The sequence below is a fragment of the Mustela nigripes genome, chromosome 15 (assembly GCF_022355385.1).
Source record: "Mustela nigripes isolate SB6536 chromosome 15, MUSNIG.SB6536, whole genome shotgun sequence".
Taxonomy (NCBI): domain Eukaryota; kingdom Metazoa; phylum Chordata; class Mammalia; order Carnivora; family Mustelidae; genus Mustela; species Mustela nigripes.
In genome coordinates, this window is record NC_081571.1 from 27,916,452 (window position 1) to 27,934,230 (window position 17,779).

A 17,779-nucleotide genomic window follows, 5' to 3' on the forward strand; every position below is an offset into this window, starting at 1 on the left:
TTGGTTCAATTCTTTTGAAGGTTATTTGGGAACATGTAGCATAATTGTAAAAAGTACATACTCTTAGACAAGTGAATCTACTTCTAGGTAAGAACATTCTAAAGAAATGAAGAAGCAATTAGTGAAAACAAGAAAGTTCATTTTAAAGTTGTTTATATCAATTAGAAATAGGAAAAAAATTATCTAAAGGTCTCCAAGTTATTGGAGATCATCCCCAAGTTATTGGAGATAATTATTGAACTTAATTATACTTAATTATATCCAGCTTTACTATGTGTTATGAGATCATGAAAAATGATAATGTAGATTTTAAGTCATTGATACATAAAGCTGGTCAGATAGATTATGTTTAGAAGTATTATAAAACTGCATGTATAGGATGATCTTATTTAATACATTTGGAAAAAATTAAATATGCTAAAACATGCACTGAGGAGAAAGAAACACTAAAATTAAATGGTGATTATTACTCCTTGGCAGAAATATGGGTAATTTTTATTTTCTTCCTTAACCTGTTTTTCTTCCATCTCTACTTTCTACCAGAAACTTAGATTACTTAATAATCAAAAAAAAAATAAAGCTATTCTTATTTTTAGGGGAAAAAATCCATTTTGTTCATTAACTTGAGACATCTGGATTTCAAAAAGTAATTTCTTTTTTCTTCTTGTAGACCTAGCCCCTGGAGGTTCAGATGACTGGATCTATGACTTAGGCATAAAATATTCGTTTACAATTGAACTTCGAGATAAAGGCGAATATGGATTCTTGTTGCCACAACGTTACATCAGACCCACTTGCACAGAAGCTCTTGCCGCTGTCTCTAAAATAGTTGAGCATGTCATCAAGAATGTTTAGTTCCCTTCATTTTCTCTCTCTTCTCTCCTATTTTAATTTACTGATTCCAACAAGACCAAATCATTGTACCCATTCTTCTAAGATTTTATCAGTAGTTTTGAGAAAAGATTTTCCCATTCCTTGCTTTTGTCAAAGAACGAAATAAATGCTACCATAAATTAAGGCAGAAAAGGGCTCACATTTCTTTTTCCTTTTTAAAAAATTTGTACGGATTTTGATTCAGGATGTTTGACCACCCACCTCAAGCAATTTTAATAACCAGTTTCTTGCAGATCATCGGACCACAAAAGGAAAGGGGGTTAGAAGTACATTAAAGATTTCTGCTCCAAATTTTCGGTGAATTGCTTGCGCCTTTAAAAACACAACCGTGTGTCCTTTGCTCCACAGTAATAAGCGTTGGCCCAGAAAGTAGAGGAGTGTCAAAAACGAGACAAACACCACCTGCCGGTGCGCAGGAAACCTTTTTGAGCAAATGAATGAACGACTGTAGTTATTTTCAACAACAAATGTGGCATTTACAACAGATGTTTATTGTAAGAAACTATGTAATAAAAGCAGTAAACTCTCCCTCTTAAATTCACTTTTTATGGGAAACTTTGGCTCTCCCTGACTCAGGGATTCCACTCCAAGGGGATTAGATGGTTTTCACCACACTCCAACGAGCCGACGTTACGCCCAGGGGCGTGTCTCCGAAGGGGCGGTGCCTGCGCGCTGACGACTAATCCGGCGGCCGGAAGCTGCCTCTGTCCACTGGGGATCAGGGCAAACACTCGACTTCCGGCGGCATTTTGAGTCGGTCCTCCTAGCGGCCTGGTAGTGTTTTCGTTGCTTTTTCTTGCTCTCCAGTCTCTCTTCGTTCATTTTCGTTCTACATCTCAGTCTCACTTGACCCTACCGAAGCGGCGGGTGGGCTCTGCTTCTCAGCCGCCCCAGGGGCCCCTCGCTAGGGAAGAGCCGGTTCCCGGGAGCCGCGCGCGCACCTGCTTCTCGTCGTCGTCTTCCCGGGGCTAGGCGCGGGGACAGAGAGTCGCCTCTCCCGCTCCTCGGAGCGGTGGCGGCGGTAGCGCCTCCGGACTGTGCTTGCGACAGGAGCTCGGGAAGGAGGTAAGCTTGAATTCTGTGAATTGGTGTGGGTATCCGGGAAAAAGCGTTGGACGGACCCGGAATGGGGAGGCCCTGGGTTGGACTCCATCCCTCTTGGGTCACGCCAGGATTTTGAGCTCTTTTTGAGCATCCCACCCTTAACTGTGCAATAGCTCCCTGGGCTCAGGCTTCGTTTCTCGCTCGTGTTCTGATTCCGGCGAGTTTGTTTAAGAGGACGGGAATTCAGACAAAAGACTGTTCTGGATCCCTACCAAAAAAGCTTGGGAACCCTTGCGCAGTATTTGCATTTATATGCACGGGACCGGGGGAGGAATATGGTCTTAGATTTAGAGGCTCCCTCTTTACGCATTCCAGACTTTTAGGAAGAATTATCTTACTGTTGGTTCTATTTGGTTTTGCTTATTTCCCGGCAGTGATAATTTGACTTGGATCGTGAAGGTTGAGGAGTGCTACCCTATCTTTACATTCCCTAGGTAGTTACTTTGGGCAACTATCCGTCAGAAACTAGGGAAAGTGGAGTGAAAGGAGGGAGAATCTGCTGTTTGGCATTACCTCTTTCTGAATAGGTTAAAATAATATATGTGGCTGGAAAGTCATTCAGAGTTGATGTTACATGAATGATGTTGGTAGGATCCTGTTTGTGGAGCATATATTAAGCGATTTGGTTATATTGTGAGGTTTTCACATACTTTGAACTACTCCGAAAATTACAGGCATAGACTGGCCCTTCAGGTTATTGTTTTTGTTTTTAATAATTTTAAAAGTTTGGAAAATATCTTCACACCTCAGCTTTTCAAAGTCCATGGTACTGTTGCAGTTAATCTAAATGTTTATGCAGTACAATCCATGCATGTGTATATGGTGCCAGTTAGTGGAGTCTAGTTTTGTAATACTTGAAATTACTGGCTTTAGTACCTAAGCGATAATATTTTTAAGAGTTTTGTGGACATCATCTGTAGATTTTCGAATAATCAATTTCTTAATGAAATATTTAGATTATAGGATGACAGTTTAAACAAGAGATTGCTAAGAAGGTTGATGCCGGTATGTAGCAATTTGTATCAGTAAAAATAGATGCACCATGAAACTTAGACTTTTACTGTGTGGAGCTGGTAGGATCCAATTCTATCAAATGCATGCCTCTTACTGGCTTCCTAATTCTCGCTGATTCAAAATGAATATTGATTCTGTATTTAAGATATGCAAATCAATCCATTTTCATATTGGTCAATTAATACTAAAATTAATCAGGTGGATGCTATTTTCACTTCTGTACAAGTTATTAGGATTTTAGTAAGTTGTGTTAGTTTGTATTACAGTATGCATTGGCGGTTAAATACAGGCAGCACAATTGTTTAATTGACATTTATTTGAGGAGTTGGTTTTCAGTGGATGTTAGTCTTCCCCACCTCCCCCAACCCAGTTCTCCATTTCATGTAGAGTTGTAGCTATTTAAATAGACATTTAATAACAGTTGAAAGTTAACTGGTGTTGCAATTTAAAGTGTCTTTATTCCTTTTTTGATAGAATGCATGTTGCAGTTCTGTTTATTTCACTTTATAGTAGTTACTAGCATTGCCTATTTTCTGTTCATAGTCTTTTTAACAATTTTTTTTTCTGCACAGTGCTGCAGTATTGCCTTGCTCATAGTGGTGTAGTCAGTGTAGTTCTTTTAATTCTGTTTGGAATTAAAGTTGGAATTGTTTTAGTCTCTTTTTTTGTTGTTGTTATTTTGTTTTTGGTTTTGTTTTAGTCTGTCTTTAAGCAACCTGTAAGATTGTTTTAGAAAGTTATTTTTTAGAAATATTCTCCCAGACTATGCATCAGATAAACTTAACTTTTTTCTTTAAAAAATATGAACTATAAATAGGAAGAGACCTTATTTTTAATATAAACCTTTTAATTTTAGAACTTCAGTGGATAAGAATTTATTCTACTAGTTAGTACATTTATGTAGTTTTAATTGTTTAATTACTTGACAGTTTCCTAATATTATGCTGTGGCTTATCCAGGTTAAAATGATATATGCTTTTATTTGTGCTGGGGAAAGATGCGGCCTCAAAAAGCTGTAATTATGGGTTAAAATGAGGATACTAGAATTGATACATGATTTATTGACAAGATTTTAGTATTTAGGCCTCAGGAATCATTGATCATTTGTATGTTTCCCCTTTCTTAGCCATATTTATAGGGTGTAGCTTTGAGTACTTTGTGATACTTTAAGTTTTGGAGGGAGAAAGGGAACTGTTCCCATTTATTAAGACCCTCTTCTTGTATTTTAATAGGTTCAGACTCTGTCCCCTTTTTTTCAATTGAAAATATACCATAAAAACCTTGATATTTATTTACTCTTCAAATGCAGGGGAGAAATGGGAAGATAACTCCATAGACTTTCACCAGTGTCACCTGGGCTTTGATAATGATGGTCTTTGGGAAAGATATAAAGACATGATGATGTGAATGAAAGTGTAATGACAACTTGAAATCAAAGTTTGATTTGAAAACAAAACTGGAGGGAAAAGATTTAAAGTCTCTGAGATAGGGAAGACTTTATTTTTTTTTTTTAAAGATTTTATTTATTTATTTCACAGACAGAGATCACAAGTAGGTACAGAGGCAGGCAGAGAGAGAAAGGGTAGCAGGCTCCCTGCTGAGCAGAGAGCCCGATGTGGGGCTCAATCCCAAAACCCTGGGATCATGACCTGAGCTGAAGGCAGAGTCTTAACTCACTGAGCCACTTAGGTGCTAGACTTTAATATTTACATTTTTATTTTATTGTTTCTAACTTTCTTACATACTTTGAAGCATTTGCTCATTGAAGCCCGTTCAGATATTAATTAAAAAAGGTTTTTATCCCTTCCTCAGTTAAATCTATATTTTATTAGATTGTGGTATTTATTTGGGTCCCTTTGAGGGTCCCGATTTTTAGATTGACAATTCTAATTAAGTCATTTTATTTGGTAACATACATTTAAATTAATAAATTATCATATATGAATGAGTAAGTGTTTTTCTGGTGTATTACAGATTATGTGTATATATTTAGACAAATAGTATTTAAAATATTTTATTTTGTATTCTTTATAAGCATAAAGCATTTTCTTTGTCAGTCATGAATATTTCAGTAATAATATTTCAAAAACTTATTATTGCTGACTACTGATAGAAGTTCCTAGACAGATGACCAGAAGAATTCCTCTCCTTTTCAATTAGAAAACTTCAAGTCCTACTTTTTCCCTTTTGCCTCAGATTTTTTTTTTTTTTTTTCCTGTCTATGACCTCCCTATAACATAGAGCTGGTACTCAAACTCTGCAATTTTAGGAGGAAGTCTGACAATGTTGGATGCTGAGAATATGACTTTTACTTTGCTGTTTTTCCCTAAGTTGGAAGACTCAACAGTAGCTCAAAGTGAAGTTCCAGTGACAGTAACTATGTAGGTGAATCTTGAGTAGTTCTTGATGTCACATGTACAAGCAACTGCAACTTTGTCTCTGTAGGAAGGTACTTTTTTAGTGGCAGGGATACATACAAGGAGGGGTGTTAAGATCCCAGCCCTCACTTGTTTTTCACATAGTAGTCCAAACCTTTTGAAATCTTCAAAGTTTATGTTGGTGATCTAGAATTAGAGAGAAGAAGCGGGGCTCCGTAGCTCAGGGGTTAGAGCACTGGTCTCGTAGAATTAGAGAGAAGCCATGGTTTTCAGGGGGTAGGTCAAGGGAGTAGCAGAGTGCTGATCCAAGCAACAGGTAATAGAGCAGGAAGACAGTAGAGTTAATACGTGGAGCCCTCAGAAAAACAAGAAAGGAGATGCTAGATGACCAGTGTTTCAGGAACAATAATAAATAGCTGTTGCCCTAATAATGGAAAGCATTATCATTAATTTTTTTAGAGGAGGGTGTGTTGGGAGTGGCAGCATGCTGCAGCTATATAGGAGTTTGGGGAGCAGAACTATTTCCATTGGTAGTGGAGGGAAATAACGTAAGGTTAGGGTAAAACAGTGTTGGGGGGATGGTATGCCTGTTTTCCAAGTTCCAAATAACTAATAAGAGCTGATAAGGAACTTTTTTTTTTAAGATTTTATTTATTTATTTGACAGTTAGAGATCACAGTAGGCAGAGATGCAGGCAGAGAGAGAGAGAGAGAGAGAGAGAGAGAGAGGGAGGGAGGGAGGAAGCAGGCTTCTTGCTGAGCAGAGAGCCCGATGCGGGGCTCCTTCCCAGGACCCTGAGATCATGACCTGAGCCGAAGGCAGAGGCTTTAACCTACTGAGCCACCCAGGCGCCCAAGAGCTAATAAGAAACTTTTAGAACTCATTCAATTTTAAGGTTATTAATATTTTTTTTTTCAAGATTTCATTTACTTATTTGACAAAGAGAGATCACAAGTAGGCAGAGAGGGAGGGGGAAGCAGCCTCCCCGCTGAGCAGAGAGCCCAATGCGGGGTTCGATCCGAGGACCCTGAGATCATGATCTGAGCTGAAGGCAGAGGCTTTAACCCACTGAGCCACCCAGGCACCCCAATAAATGTTTTAAAAATGGAATTAGTGGATGAAGATTATAATATACGCCTCTCTATTAATATTTATAGTAACATAATAAGACTTTGAACATTTGTTTTTGTTCTAAACTTTCCCTGTTTTGTGTGACATACTCACTTTTTATTGATTCCTGCTCAGGTATTAATTATAAAAAGTGGTTTTCTCAGCTAATCAAAGCTTTACATTTTCTAGAAGATGTTTTTTTTAGTTCCGTTTATCTTGGCCTTCCATTCTATAAAGAACTTTTCAGTTCAGTAAATCAAATGAACATAAGAAATTCTACCAAATTTTATTCTGTAAATTCACATTTGGGCTGAGAATGAAACCAAAGATTATCTTATAGTACTAACTGTTGTATGTAGGGTTGGTTGTATTGTTCCTTATTTGGAGAACAGTTGATACATATGTGGTTTTATGTTGCAACAAACTATTACTCTTAATGTGACATCTATGCTAATTCTTAAAGATTTGTAAAGTCATTTTCCAACTTCTTTGAGTCATTAAAAATAATTACTAAAATGATTGTATTTATATTAAAAAATAAGATACCTTTTTTTTCCATTTTAAAACTACCATCTTGTATCATTTCCTGTTTTCCTCTTGGTTTATTATCTTTGTTCATTTGTCAAATGTTGTTCTTACTTTTAAGATTCTTTTAAAAATGTGAACTGAAAAGTATCTTAACTAAACCAAATATTGTTTATAATTTTTTTTAACTTTTGATTTGGTACTATCAAGATTTAATTTCCTTTCAAGTGATATGTCTTTACTTTGAAACCACATTAAAGAACTTCTTGAATTTGTGAATTTTATGGAGACCAGTTCTATACCAAATGGAACTTTTACTTCCTTAGCTCCATTCATTCTAGTAACTTTTGACTATTGATAAGATTTCAACTAATTGTATTATATGAAATGTGATATGGTTTACCCCCCCCCCCCTTTTAGGCAGTTCTTACCCAGTTCCCACAGTGATGTACTAATTTTTTCTAGATCTAGAATTTAATGTTTTTCTATAACATATATCATAATACTGTTATCTGATGTTTTCATTTCCAGTTGAGTCACCTGATTATTATATACTTAGATTTGTTTTGTTATGGTTTTAGCTTTAAATGTTTTATTTACTTTAGTAAAATATTTTTACAATTTGTCTTGTTTTTACTAATAGTAAGATAGCCTGTTTATCACTTTTAGCATCTTTGACTTTTATGTCAGTATATTATAAGTTACAGAAACATCTTGACTTCTTCTAGTTCTGTAGCCTATTTGAAAAAAAGTCATTTTATCAGCATTGAATTTTCTTTATATTATTGAAAATAAATGTTTTGATTAGACTGTTCTTTTTCAAGCTTTGTTAAGATAGAGAAAATATTAAGTAGTTTGCATTTTTCTCCCAAGCTGATTTTTGGAATATACCTAATGTTACAAGCTGTATAAAGCATAATTTCTACTATCAGTAAAATTCTCACCTGATTTTATTTTCCCATTCTCTTTGACATGGCTTTCTTTCCCAATTAACTACCTTATGGAGAATGATAGCACAACTTTTCCTTAAAAGATAGTTGACTAAATTTTGAAACTTTTATAAAGAACTTAGAAACTAAACATTTCATAGTTGTTTTCTGATGTTGAATGTACTGTGAAAATTGTGCAAGTAGAATCTTATTCTTTCACTCTGCAGAAGAATAAAAATTCTAGCCAACAGATTTGGGCATTGTTACAAGTTCACTAGTGTGGCATGCCTTAGAAGAGACCTTCTGTTTATCTGTGACCTCTCCTATGCCTTTTTTCTCCTGAGAAAAATTACCCACAGTTTTATAGTGTTATCTACAGCTTTATCTACGTATAAGTTATAAGCTCAGTTAATTTAAAGCGGAAGAATTTTACAGTTTTGCCTCTCTCTTTTTTGGTTAAAGTAGTACAAAATGTCAAAAATTAGAAGGAAGGTCACAGTGGAAAATACCAAGACCATATCTGATAGCACATCCCGAAGACCCAGTGTGTTTGAGAGGCTTGGACCCAGCACTGGCAGTACAGCAGAGGTGAGTTGTCACTAGCTCAGTCACAGGGGTTATCTTTTAATCCTGTTCTTGAATACTGACTTGCATCATAAGGTGAACAGGTTGTTGTATTATAGGAATGTTTGGTAAATTTTAAAAACTGAGTTTCATAAAGGAGTGAAGAGTAATAATTTTTATGGGTTTTTTTTTTGTCCTGTTGTTTTTATTGTTTGGGGAATGAATAATGTGTCTCAGGGTAGCTGGAATTTTGGTAGCATTTGTTTTAATTTTGTCCCACTAGCATCTTTTTTTCCAGAAATAAATATGAAATTTACATAGTAATATCTGTCTCTTAGACACAGTGCCGTAACTGGCTGAAGACTGGCAACTGCCTCTATGGAAACACATGTAGATTCGTACATGGCCCTTCACCCCGTGGTAAAGGTTATAGCAGCAATTATAGAAGGTAAATTAAGAACTTTGAATTGTTCATATAATATTAGAAGATGGCTTTTGTAATTTATCTAGTATAAAAATCTGAAATACAAGCATATATTTGATCCGATTTTTCTCTTTGGTGGTGGTCTTATCAATAGTCAAAGATCAACAAGATCTTTTTAGTTCATTTTGAGATTAATAAAGTGTGTGCTTTAATATTTGCTCAGTATTTACTGTTTTTGCCAGTAGATTTTTTTTTATAATATATGTATGACTTACTTCCCCTGCACCTAGTTATGTAGTTAAAATGATTTAAGAGCAGAATTTCATGGATTTACTTTTACTTTGGAAAGACTATTTTTAACTCTTAAAAAAATAAAATATAACAAGGATATAATTTTAGCTTTTTAAAATGTTCTGAATTCAGATCTTAATGACATGAGACCGTCTACTGCAAACTCTGTACATTAAAATGCATTTGCCAAATTCCTTATCATAATGTATTAATGTAAATAAAAACATGTACTTATATGTAGATAAAGGTCCTGTTACCTGTTTAGGACATCTTTTTGCCTTTAATAAAGGAAGCTGAATGAAACTTTTCCTAATAAAGACCTTTCATTTTTCTTTCAGTTCAGTTCATGATGGTTATATTATGGTTAAATATGTAACATATGTAACATATGTAGACACAAAAACAGTTTAAACTTGATTGGTAAACAAATAGTTAACAGAGTCCTAAAACTGGGTGTGCTTATTGCTTTCGTTATAGCGGTAGTATAAAAACTGAACATTAGCATTTGCAGATTTTTAAAAAATTCTTTTTAAATGTGTGTGTGTGTTTGTATATAGATTTTGAAGCTTAAGAGAATTTAAAATTCAGACCCTTAACTGACTTTCTTTTCACTTAAATGTACATTTTACTTTACTCGTGATGCTGAATACTCTTTTATTTGTATTTAGATTGTCATCTGTGCCTTCTGTTAATGTAGGAAAACCAGTTCTTAACATATGTTTAATTATCTGTATAAATATACACAGGGAAAGTATTCTAGTAATTTTAATGTTTTGTTCCTATTATTACAACACTTTTAATACATACTTTAATTCATCTGTGAAATTTATTATTAACTGACAAAATTTTTATACAAGAGGTATTTTAAAGAAAATGGCAGAGAAATTTATCTAAAATGGGAAAAAATAGTGTCATTACTAGACTTAGAATAAAGGATTTTTTGTTGTTATTTTGTGCATGTTTTTCCATTTGATAACCCCCTTTGGATTTCTTTTTTTCCTTTTTTTATAGGGATGAAAATACAGTTCATAACGTGATTCAAAGATGGAAAGAAAAGCAGTGTATTTCAGAAATGCTTTGTCACAAAATATTTAAATCATTTACTGAGCATTCATTGTATGTAGAGTACTCTGTTAGGTGCTCTTAGGGTTTTAATTAATAAAAATTTTCTTATTATATATATGTATAAATATAAATATACATATAAGTATATATATATATTTAATAAACTGTCTTATTATATAAAGGAGGCCAGGGCACATAAGATGTACATGCTCATCATAATTACAATTTAAAACATTTAACTACTGGTTTTTAATAATGTTCACATTTAAACTCAGATTTACTATTAAAACATTTAATATAGTCCTGTAAAATGTGTATATAGATATTAATGAGATCCTTTAAAGTTAATTAACTGAAATTATTTCTTCATTAATCATGTAACTTGTATTGATTGATAAAAGAATTGATTTGATTGATAACTATGACTTGAAATAGATGCAGATGTTTATGTGATTTGTTTATATCCTTAAAAAATTATATACTTATCCTTAAAAAATAAATATATTATACAGTATTTTTTGGTGGCCAATGAGGGACATACACTTCTTAACTTCTGTTGCCCTTTTTAAAAGAATATTCAAGGAATACTCATTAAAGTCAATGTGTTTTCCATGTCTTTGTTTTCTCACTTAATAATGGTATAAAAATAATTGGCAAGCCATTTTTCACATTTTCAGTATGAATTATGAATGCTTAGGTGTGTTGAATATAAATGTGTACGATTTTCCTTAATTAAAAAAGAAATCTACCGCCTAAATCTTGCTTTGAATCCTTTAATTATTTTCTGTTCTGAAATAATCTCAAATTTTAAGAAAAGTTATAAGAACTACACAAAACTCCTCTGTATCCTGTGGTTCTTAAGATGGGTAATTCTCAGTTGTCGGTGTTGCATCCAGCCACATGCATGTATACATGATAATACTGTTGCTTCTTGATTAATTTTACAACATTGTGATTTAAAACTTTATCTTCCTGCTTTTTACTTTCAAATATAATTAATACCTTTATGTGATTTTTAGAAAAACAAATTTAACTGTTAATAACAAATTCCTTTTTCTTGGCTCACATACAGTTTCTTATTCATGTCACCAGTTCCTGCCACCCCATGGAATGTTAGTGTATACATTTCTGATTGTCATGGGGAGAAAATTTGTAAGTGATGCTCATATTTTCTATATTATATATTTAAGCCAAAGCAAATTAATTGTTTTTCTGGACATTAGGAGCCATGGAAAGAAACACTGAGATTCGTGAGTTATTTCTGTAGATATATTCTTACAAACATTATAAAAATATAGATTTTTGTTGTTTTGTTTTGTTTTTTGTTTTGTTTTTGTTTTCTGGTTCAAAGGTCACCAGAGAGGCCTACAGGGGATCTTAGAGAAAGAATGAAGAACAAGCGCCAAGATGTGGACACTGAGTCCCAGAAACGAAATACAGAGGACTCATCCTCACCTGTTAGGGTAGGAATGAATTTCCCAAAACGAAGTTAAATTTCAGTAGTGAATTATTACTTATGTTCCATTTAAGTTATTATCTTGTGTGCTAAATATATGGTAGATGTGTAATACTACAGTATAATGTTTTATACGGATAATGTAATGTAGAGGAAAAAAGTCCTCTGGGAAAACTCATAATTCTCTGAATCAGTCCTTGGTGGTTAAGATGAAAGGAATTGGTTAGCAGAGCTCAGGCTGAACTTCATATGATTTCTGTATCTTGGAGGGCATCATGAGTATCTAAAAGTATTCTTAAATTTTCAGAATTCAGCCAGCCATCATATCCTGCTTGCTTCCAAGAAAGATTGAAGTGGGTTATAGTAGAACATTTAGAATTTAAAACAGTGAAAGTAAGGCATGGTGGTGACAGAAACTGAACTAGAGAACTTAAGGAAGGGGAAGCTCATGTGCCAACAAAATTTAGTAGTGAGTTTCCTGGCAATGAAACCAAAAGAGAAATCTATTTTATGATACAGCTCATTGAATAAAAGAAAACATCAGTGTTTCAGATATGGAAATCTCGTCCTCAGCTAGTTTTTTTAAAGAAATTTATGTATATGTATCTGTAACAGTTTCACTGGGATATAATCCACATAACATACAATTCGTCCATTTAAAGTGTGCAGTTTGGTGGGTTTTTTGTATATTCTCAGAGTCATGCAGCTATCACCAGAATCAATTTTAGAGCATTTTCATTATCCAAAGGAAAAACCTTTAATGGTTATACCTGTATCATCTGACTGACCACCAGCCTTACGCAACCACTGTGCCACTTACTGTCACTCTAGATTTGCCTGTTCTGGATGTTTCAAATAAGTGGAGTCAAGCAGTAGGTGGCTTTGTTTTTGACTTGTCTCTTTCACCTACTATAGTGTTTTCAAGGTTCATGAAAGATTATTAGGATATATCAATATTTTAGTCCTTGTTTTTGCCAAATAATATTCCACTGTATTAATATATCACCTTTTGTTTATCCATTTATTGATGAACATTTGGGTTGTTTCCATTTTTTGGCTTTTATGTATAACATTGCTGTGAACATCCATAAATAGTTTTTTGAGTGACCTATATTTTCATTTCTCTTGGGTTTATATCTAGAAGTAGAATTGCTGAGTCATATATTAACTCTATGTTTAATTTTTTGAGAAACTGCTAGGTTGTTTTCCAAAGCAGTTATACCGTTTTGCATTCTTTCCAGCAGTGTATGAGAATTTCAGTTCTCTACATCTTTGTCAGCATTTGCTGTTACTGAACTCTTTGATTAGAGCCGTCTTAATGGTTATGAAGTGGTAATCTTACTATAGTTTTTGGCTAATGATATTGGACGTCAGTGATATTGAACAATAAGATATGCATATTGGCCATCTGCTTATCTTCTCTAGATACATGTCTTTTCAGATATTAGCCTTTTTTTATTTTGGGTTATCTTTTTATTGTTGATTTGTAACAATTCTCTATATTTTATTTTATTTTATTTATTTATTTTTTAAAAGATTTTATTTATTTATTTGACACAGAGATCACAAGTAGGCAGAGAAGCAGGCAGAGAAAGAGGAGGAAGCAGGCTCCCTGCTGAGCAGAGAGCCTGATGCAGGGCTCAATTCCAGGACCCTGGGATCATGACCTTAGCCGAAAGCAGAGGCTTTAACCCACTGAGCCACCCAGACGCCCCAACTCTCTGTATTTTAGATACAAATTCCTTATTTATGATTTGCAAAAATTTTCTTTCATTCTGTGGGTTATCATTTTGTGTTCTTGATGATGTCCTCAAGCACAAATGTTTTTAGTTTGATAAAATCCAATTTATCTGTTTCTGTTGTTGTTTGTGCTTTAGGTGTCTTATCGTGCCTTGTTTTCTTCAAAGAATCTTTGAGATTTAGTTTTAGCTTTGATCCATTTCGAGTTAGTTTTTGTTTATGGTTCAGCCTTATTCTTTTTTATGTGGCTGTCTTAGTTGTCTCATAATCTTTTTGTTAAAATTATTGAATTGTTTAAAGAGAAACCTTTCTGATAATTTAAGCTACATAGAGCCTTACTTATAACAGTTTTTGATCCTTGATTTAAAAAGCTGCATTACAGTTTTACATTATAGTTTGTAGAGACTTAAATTTGGGAACCTAAAGTAATACACTTTTAAGTATATAGTTTTCTAATGTCTGATGATACATAATACTGTTTAGAATTCTTAGTAGTTCTCAGCTAGAAGAATGTATATATAAGAATTCTTTTGGAGGAGAGATAACTTTTTGTGAAATACATTGCTGATACTCTATCCTTGATCTACTGAATTAGAATTTCTTGATAGGGGCTGAGCATTTGTATTGTATTTTGGAATAACCGATAAACTCAGAATAAAGAATGAACTCCATGATTTGCTGGTAAGGTTTAACAGCCACTCGGGGAAAAAAAGCCATGTTTTGTAGGATTTACCAATTTCTTTGGCATAAATGCTCCCATCCTGGTCAATTTCAAGCTAGCAAAGTGGTATCACTGAATACAAAGTTGGGAATAATACTCATTTTCACACCATTTATTTTTCACACGTACACACATAATAAATGTAATCAACCTCAAGAGTAAAATGTACTGAAATATTTAGGAAGTGAGTTTTGAATAATAGTTAACTTGATTTTTATTATTTGTGTAATTGTTAGCTTATAGGATTTAATTTTCAATCATGGCTGTGTTTAAAAATGGCTCGTACAGTTCCTAAAAATTTAATAGTTGGCTGTTGTGAGTCATTGTGAACTGGTCCTAACATAGCACTAAATGGACTATAGTTCAAAAGGCAAACATCTAGAATTCATATTCTGAAGACATTATTTTAGGATTTTTTTTTTTAAACTGTGCTGTCAGTTTTCTTATCTGTAAATGGAGGCCATAGCCCTATCAGTGTGTTGCTGTGAAGAAAATATATGTAAAGCAAGTAACATGAGTGGCTGATCCATGATGACTAATAAATGGCCTGTACAATATTAGAATAACTCTTGGCTTTTCCTCTCTAATACAGATTGCTGTTATGCTCTTAATAGGAGATGGACATCAGCATTGGAGATTTAGGTTGTTAACAGGTGTCTAAATCTAAGTGTGTTTCTGATCATAAAGATTTATATGTTCAGCATATTAGTTTAGTAGACAGCAGAGTTGGCCATTTCATCAAGGAACTTAAAGCCTGATTCTCACTTTCCCTAGATGAGAAAGCCCTCTAAGGTGGGGAGTATCATGCACACCTAAGGGTTATAGTAACAAGAGTGATCAGGTTTGAGAAAATTCCCTATCCAAATTTAGGGAAAAGTGTTAGTAAGCTAGGATACCAAGGTACTAATTATTTTGAGTAATCTGACAGGATAACAAATGCTGAGCATTTCTGTGATACATTCCTAGTGCAACACAGACATCTGTTGATCTTTATGTAATGGACTATGGGAAAGTCAGATCTAGTTTAGGTAGGGGCAGCTGCAGGTTAGATAACATAGAGTAGCTAAGAGAGGTTAAGGTACAAACTCACTGTAATTCTACCCCTTCTCTGCCCCCGAATTCAGCTCCACTGTGTTTGAGTTAAGAGGCTGATAACCCGTGATCTTGGGAGATAAATTCATAAATAGATAAATTGTAATTCTATAGAGTATGGTAGTATGACAGAGAGAGATGAGCAAAACCTGCAGTGGAATGAATAAATAACTGCCTGGGGAACCAGAGAACCATTTCACGGAGGGAAATGACATTTGCACTGAGTGTAGGAAGGATAGGTAGGATGAAAGAGGGGATGGTCAAAGTTTAGAAAGAGGAGAAAACCAACATAGTAACAATAAGTAGTTTTAAAGGACTAGTGTGTTTGAGAAACTGTGAAGCTCTATGCCTAATGTATAGAAATTATAGCATGTGAATTTGAGGTGAGGGCTGAAGAGGTAGATTAGGTAGATCAGATTGTGAACAGTCTTAATGTGTCAGTCAGAGCTTGGCAAGAGAAAAGAGACTTATATGCCAGGAATCTATTATTCACAGATTCACCTCCAGACCCTGGAACTAGTAAGTTCACTACTGAATAAATGAAAAGTGATTCTGATGTGTTGCCAGTGTTAAGAACCCCTGGTGGCCTGGGGTCTGTGCTCCACTGGGACTGTTAAACACTTGAAATGTGGCTGGTCTGAATTGAGATGTGCTATAAGTGTAAAATACATACTGAATTTCAAAGACTTAATGATGTAAAATAAAAGCCAAATAACTCATTAATAATTTTTACATTTATATGGGAATGACAATATTTTGGATATAGGGGGTTAAAGATGTTACCAGAATTTTAATTGTCCATTTCTTTCTCCTTTTAATATCGAAACAATAAAATCCCAAATTACTTATGTACATATTATTACATATGTATCATATTTCTGTTGTAAAGGGCTGTTCTGGACAATCTGAACCAAATTTAACACAGTGGAACTAAATTTAACACAGAGTCTTGAGGTAGAGTTAGTAGGATTTGAAGAGCAAAAGAATGAGTGGAGGGAACATGTTAAGCTTAACTGAGCTTTCCAGGACAATAAGATGGAGAGAGAATGAGTTGGATTGTAACCCCTTTTGTATACTAGGCTCAAATCATGGACAACTAATTTTTGACACTATTTTTAGTACTTGTGGGGATACTAATATGTTATAGTCCCTGTTGAATTTCAGTTGCATTATCGTATGTTTGACAGTTCCAGAATAACAATTAACAATAATATCACTAATGATAGTATCACTGAGAACAGTTTAAGATTTCTTTTTAGTTCTTAGGGTATATCTCATTAGGGAAATATATCTGTGAAATCTATTAGGGTTATAAAATCAAGTTATTGTATGTCAAGTCACTTGAAACAGTTCTTCTCTGAGATTGAACCACAGAATTGTTACATTAGTTGGGTTGCTTCATTCAATTTTGATTTTTGTTTTAAGGCTTCTTTTTTCTTTTTATTTTTTTTAAAGTAAGCTCCATGCCTTGCATAGAGCCCATCATGGGGCTTGAACTCATGACCCTGAGAACAAGACCTGAGCTGAAATCAAGAGTTGGGTGTTTGACTAACTGAGCTACCCAGGCACCCCTTCATTTTGTTTTTTAATCATAAAACATTTACATAGCTGCAAAGTTAAATCTCCCAAACAGGTTACATTCTGAAAAGTCTACCTTTATCTCTTGGTTACTTTACCCTATTCTCTATCGGTAACTACTTTTAACTAGTTTTTGGATTCTCCTGCCACTTTGACACACACACACACACACATACACACGCAAATATACATACACATATATGTATATAGGTATATATACAAATTAGGGTTTATATAGGGGCATTTTTGCTTTTTCTTAGATAAAAGGTAGCATACTGTATACATTTTTGTCATCTTGCTCTTTTTATTTATTACTGTATCTAGAAAACTATTCCATAGGAATATGTAGAGATACTTCTTGTGCCTTTTTATATTCACATAGTACTTCATTGTATGAATGTACCATATATGGTTTAACCTGTCTTCTCCTGGCAGCCATTTAGGTTATTTCAGTCTTGCTACCACAAACAGGACTGCTTTGTGCGCTTGTATTTTTGTTTTGGGAGTTTGTTTTGTTTTGTTTTTGTTTTTGTTTTTGTTTTTTAGTGTGTCTTAGGGAGAGATAAATCCCTCGAATGGAACTGCTGTGTCAAGAGTAAATTTCCTATGTAATTTTGCTAAATAATGACCATTCTTTTCACAGCCATACCATTTTGCATTGTTGCCAGCAGACAGAGCCCATTTCTTCTGTGCTTTGCTAGCATATGTGGTCAGATTTTTAAAGTTTTGCCAATTTGATCAGAAAAATTGTGTTTGTATAATTTTTGTTTGTGTTTCTCTTATGAGTGAAGTTGGACATCTTCCCATATTTAAGAACCTTTTTTCTGAGAATTCTGTTCATATTTCCTGCCCATTTTTTCATTTTTTTGTGGGTTCTTTATTTTTAGAATCTCT

General features: G+C 34.1%; 2 protein-coding genes across 8 annotated transcripts in view; both read left to right on the forward strand.

The window, feature by feature from the left end:
* CPB2 (carboxypeptidase B2) overlaps positions 1-1,422 on the forward strand; it is a 56,055-nt gene extending 54,633 nt beyond the window's left edge. For both annotated transcript variants that reach the window (XM_059377454.1, XM_059377455.1), the window contains one exon: positions 671-1,422. In XM_059377454.1, coding sequence (XP_059233437.1) covers positions 671-855 — 185 coding nt within the window. In that variant the 3' untranslated portion in view covers positions 856-1,422. The remainder of the gene's footprint in view (positions 1-670) is intronic.
* A 190-nt stretch (positions 1,423-1,612) lies between these two features.
* Positions 1,613-17,779, forward strand: part of ZC3H13 (zinc finger CCCH-type containing 13) — a 101,190-nt gene continuing 85,023 nt past the window's right edge. For 5 of the 6 annotated variants that reach the window (XM_059378290.1, XM_059378292.1, XM_059378293.1 and 2 more), the window contains exons 1-4: positions 1,613-1,959; positions 8,417-8,542; positions 8,857-8,966; positions 11,650-11,761. In XM_059378290.1, coding sequence (XP_059234273.1) covers positions 8,426-8,542; positions 8,857-8,966; positions 11,650-11,761 — 339 coding nt within the window. In that variant the 5' untranslated portion in view covers positions 1,613-1,959; positions 8,417-8,425. The remainder of the gene's footprint in view (positions 1,960-8,416; positions 8,543-8,856; positions 8,967-11,649; positions 11,762-17,779) is intronic. The other variant, XM_059378291.1, reaches the window with a different exon arrangement.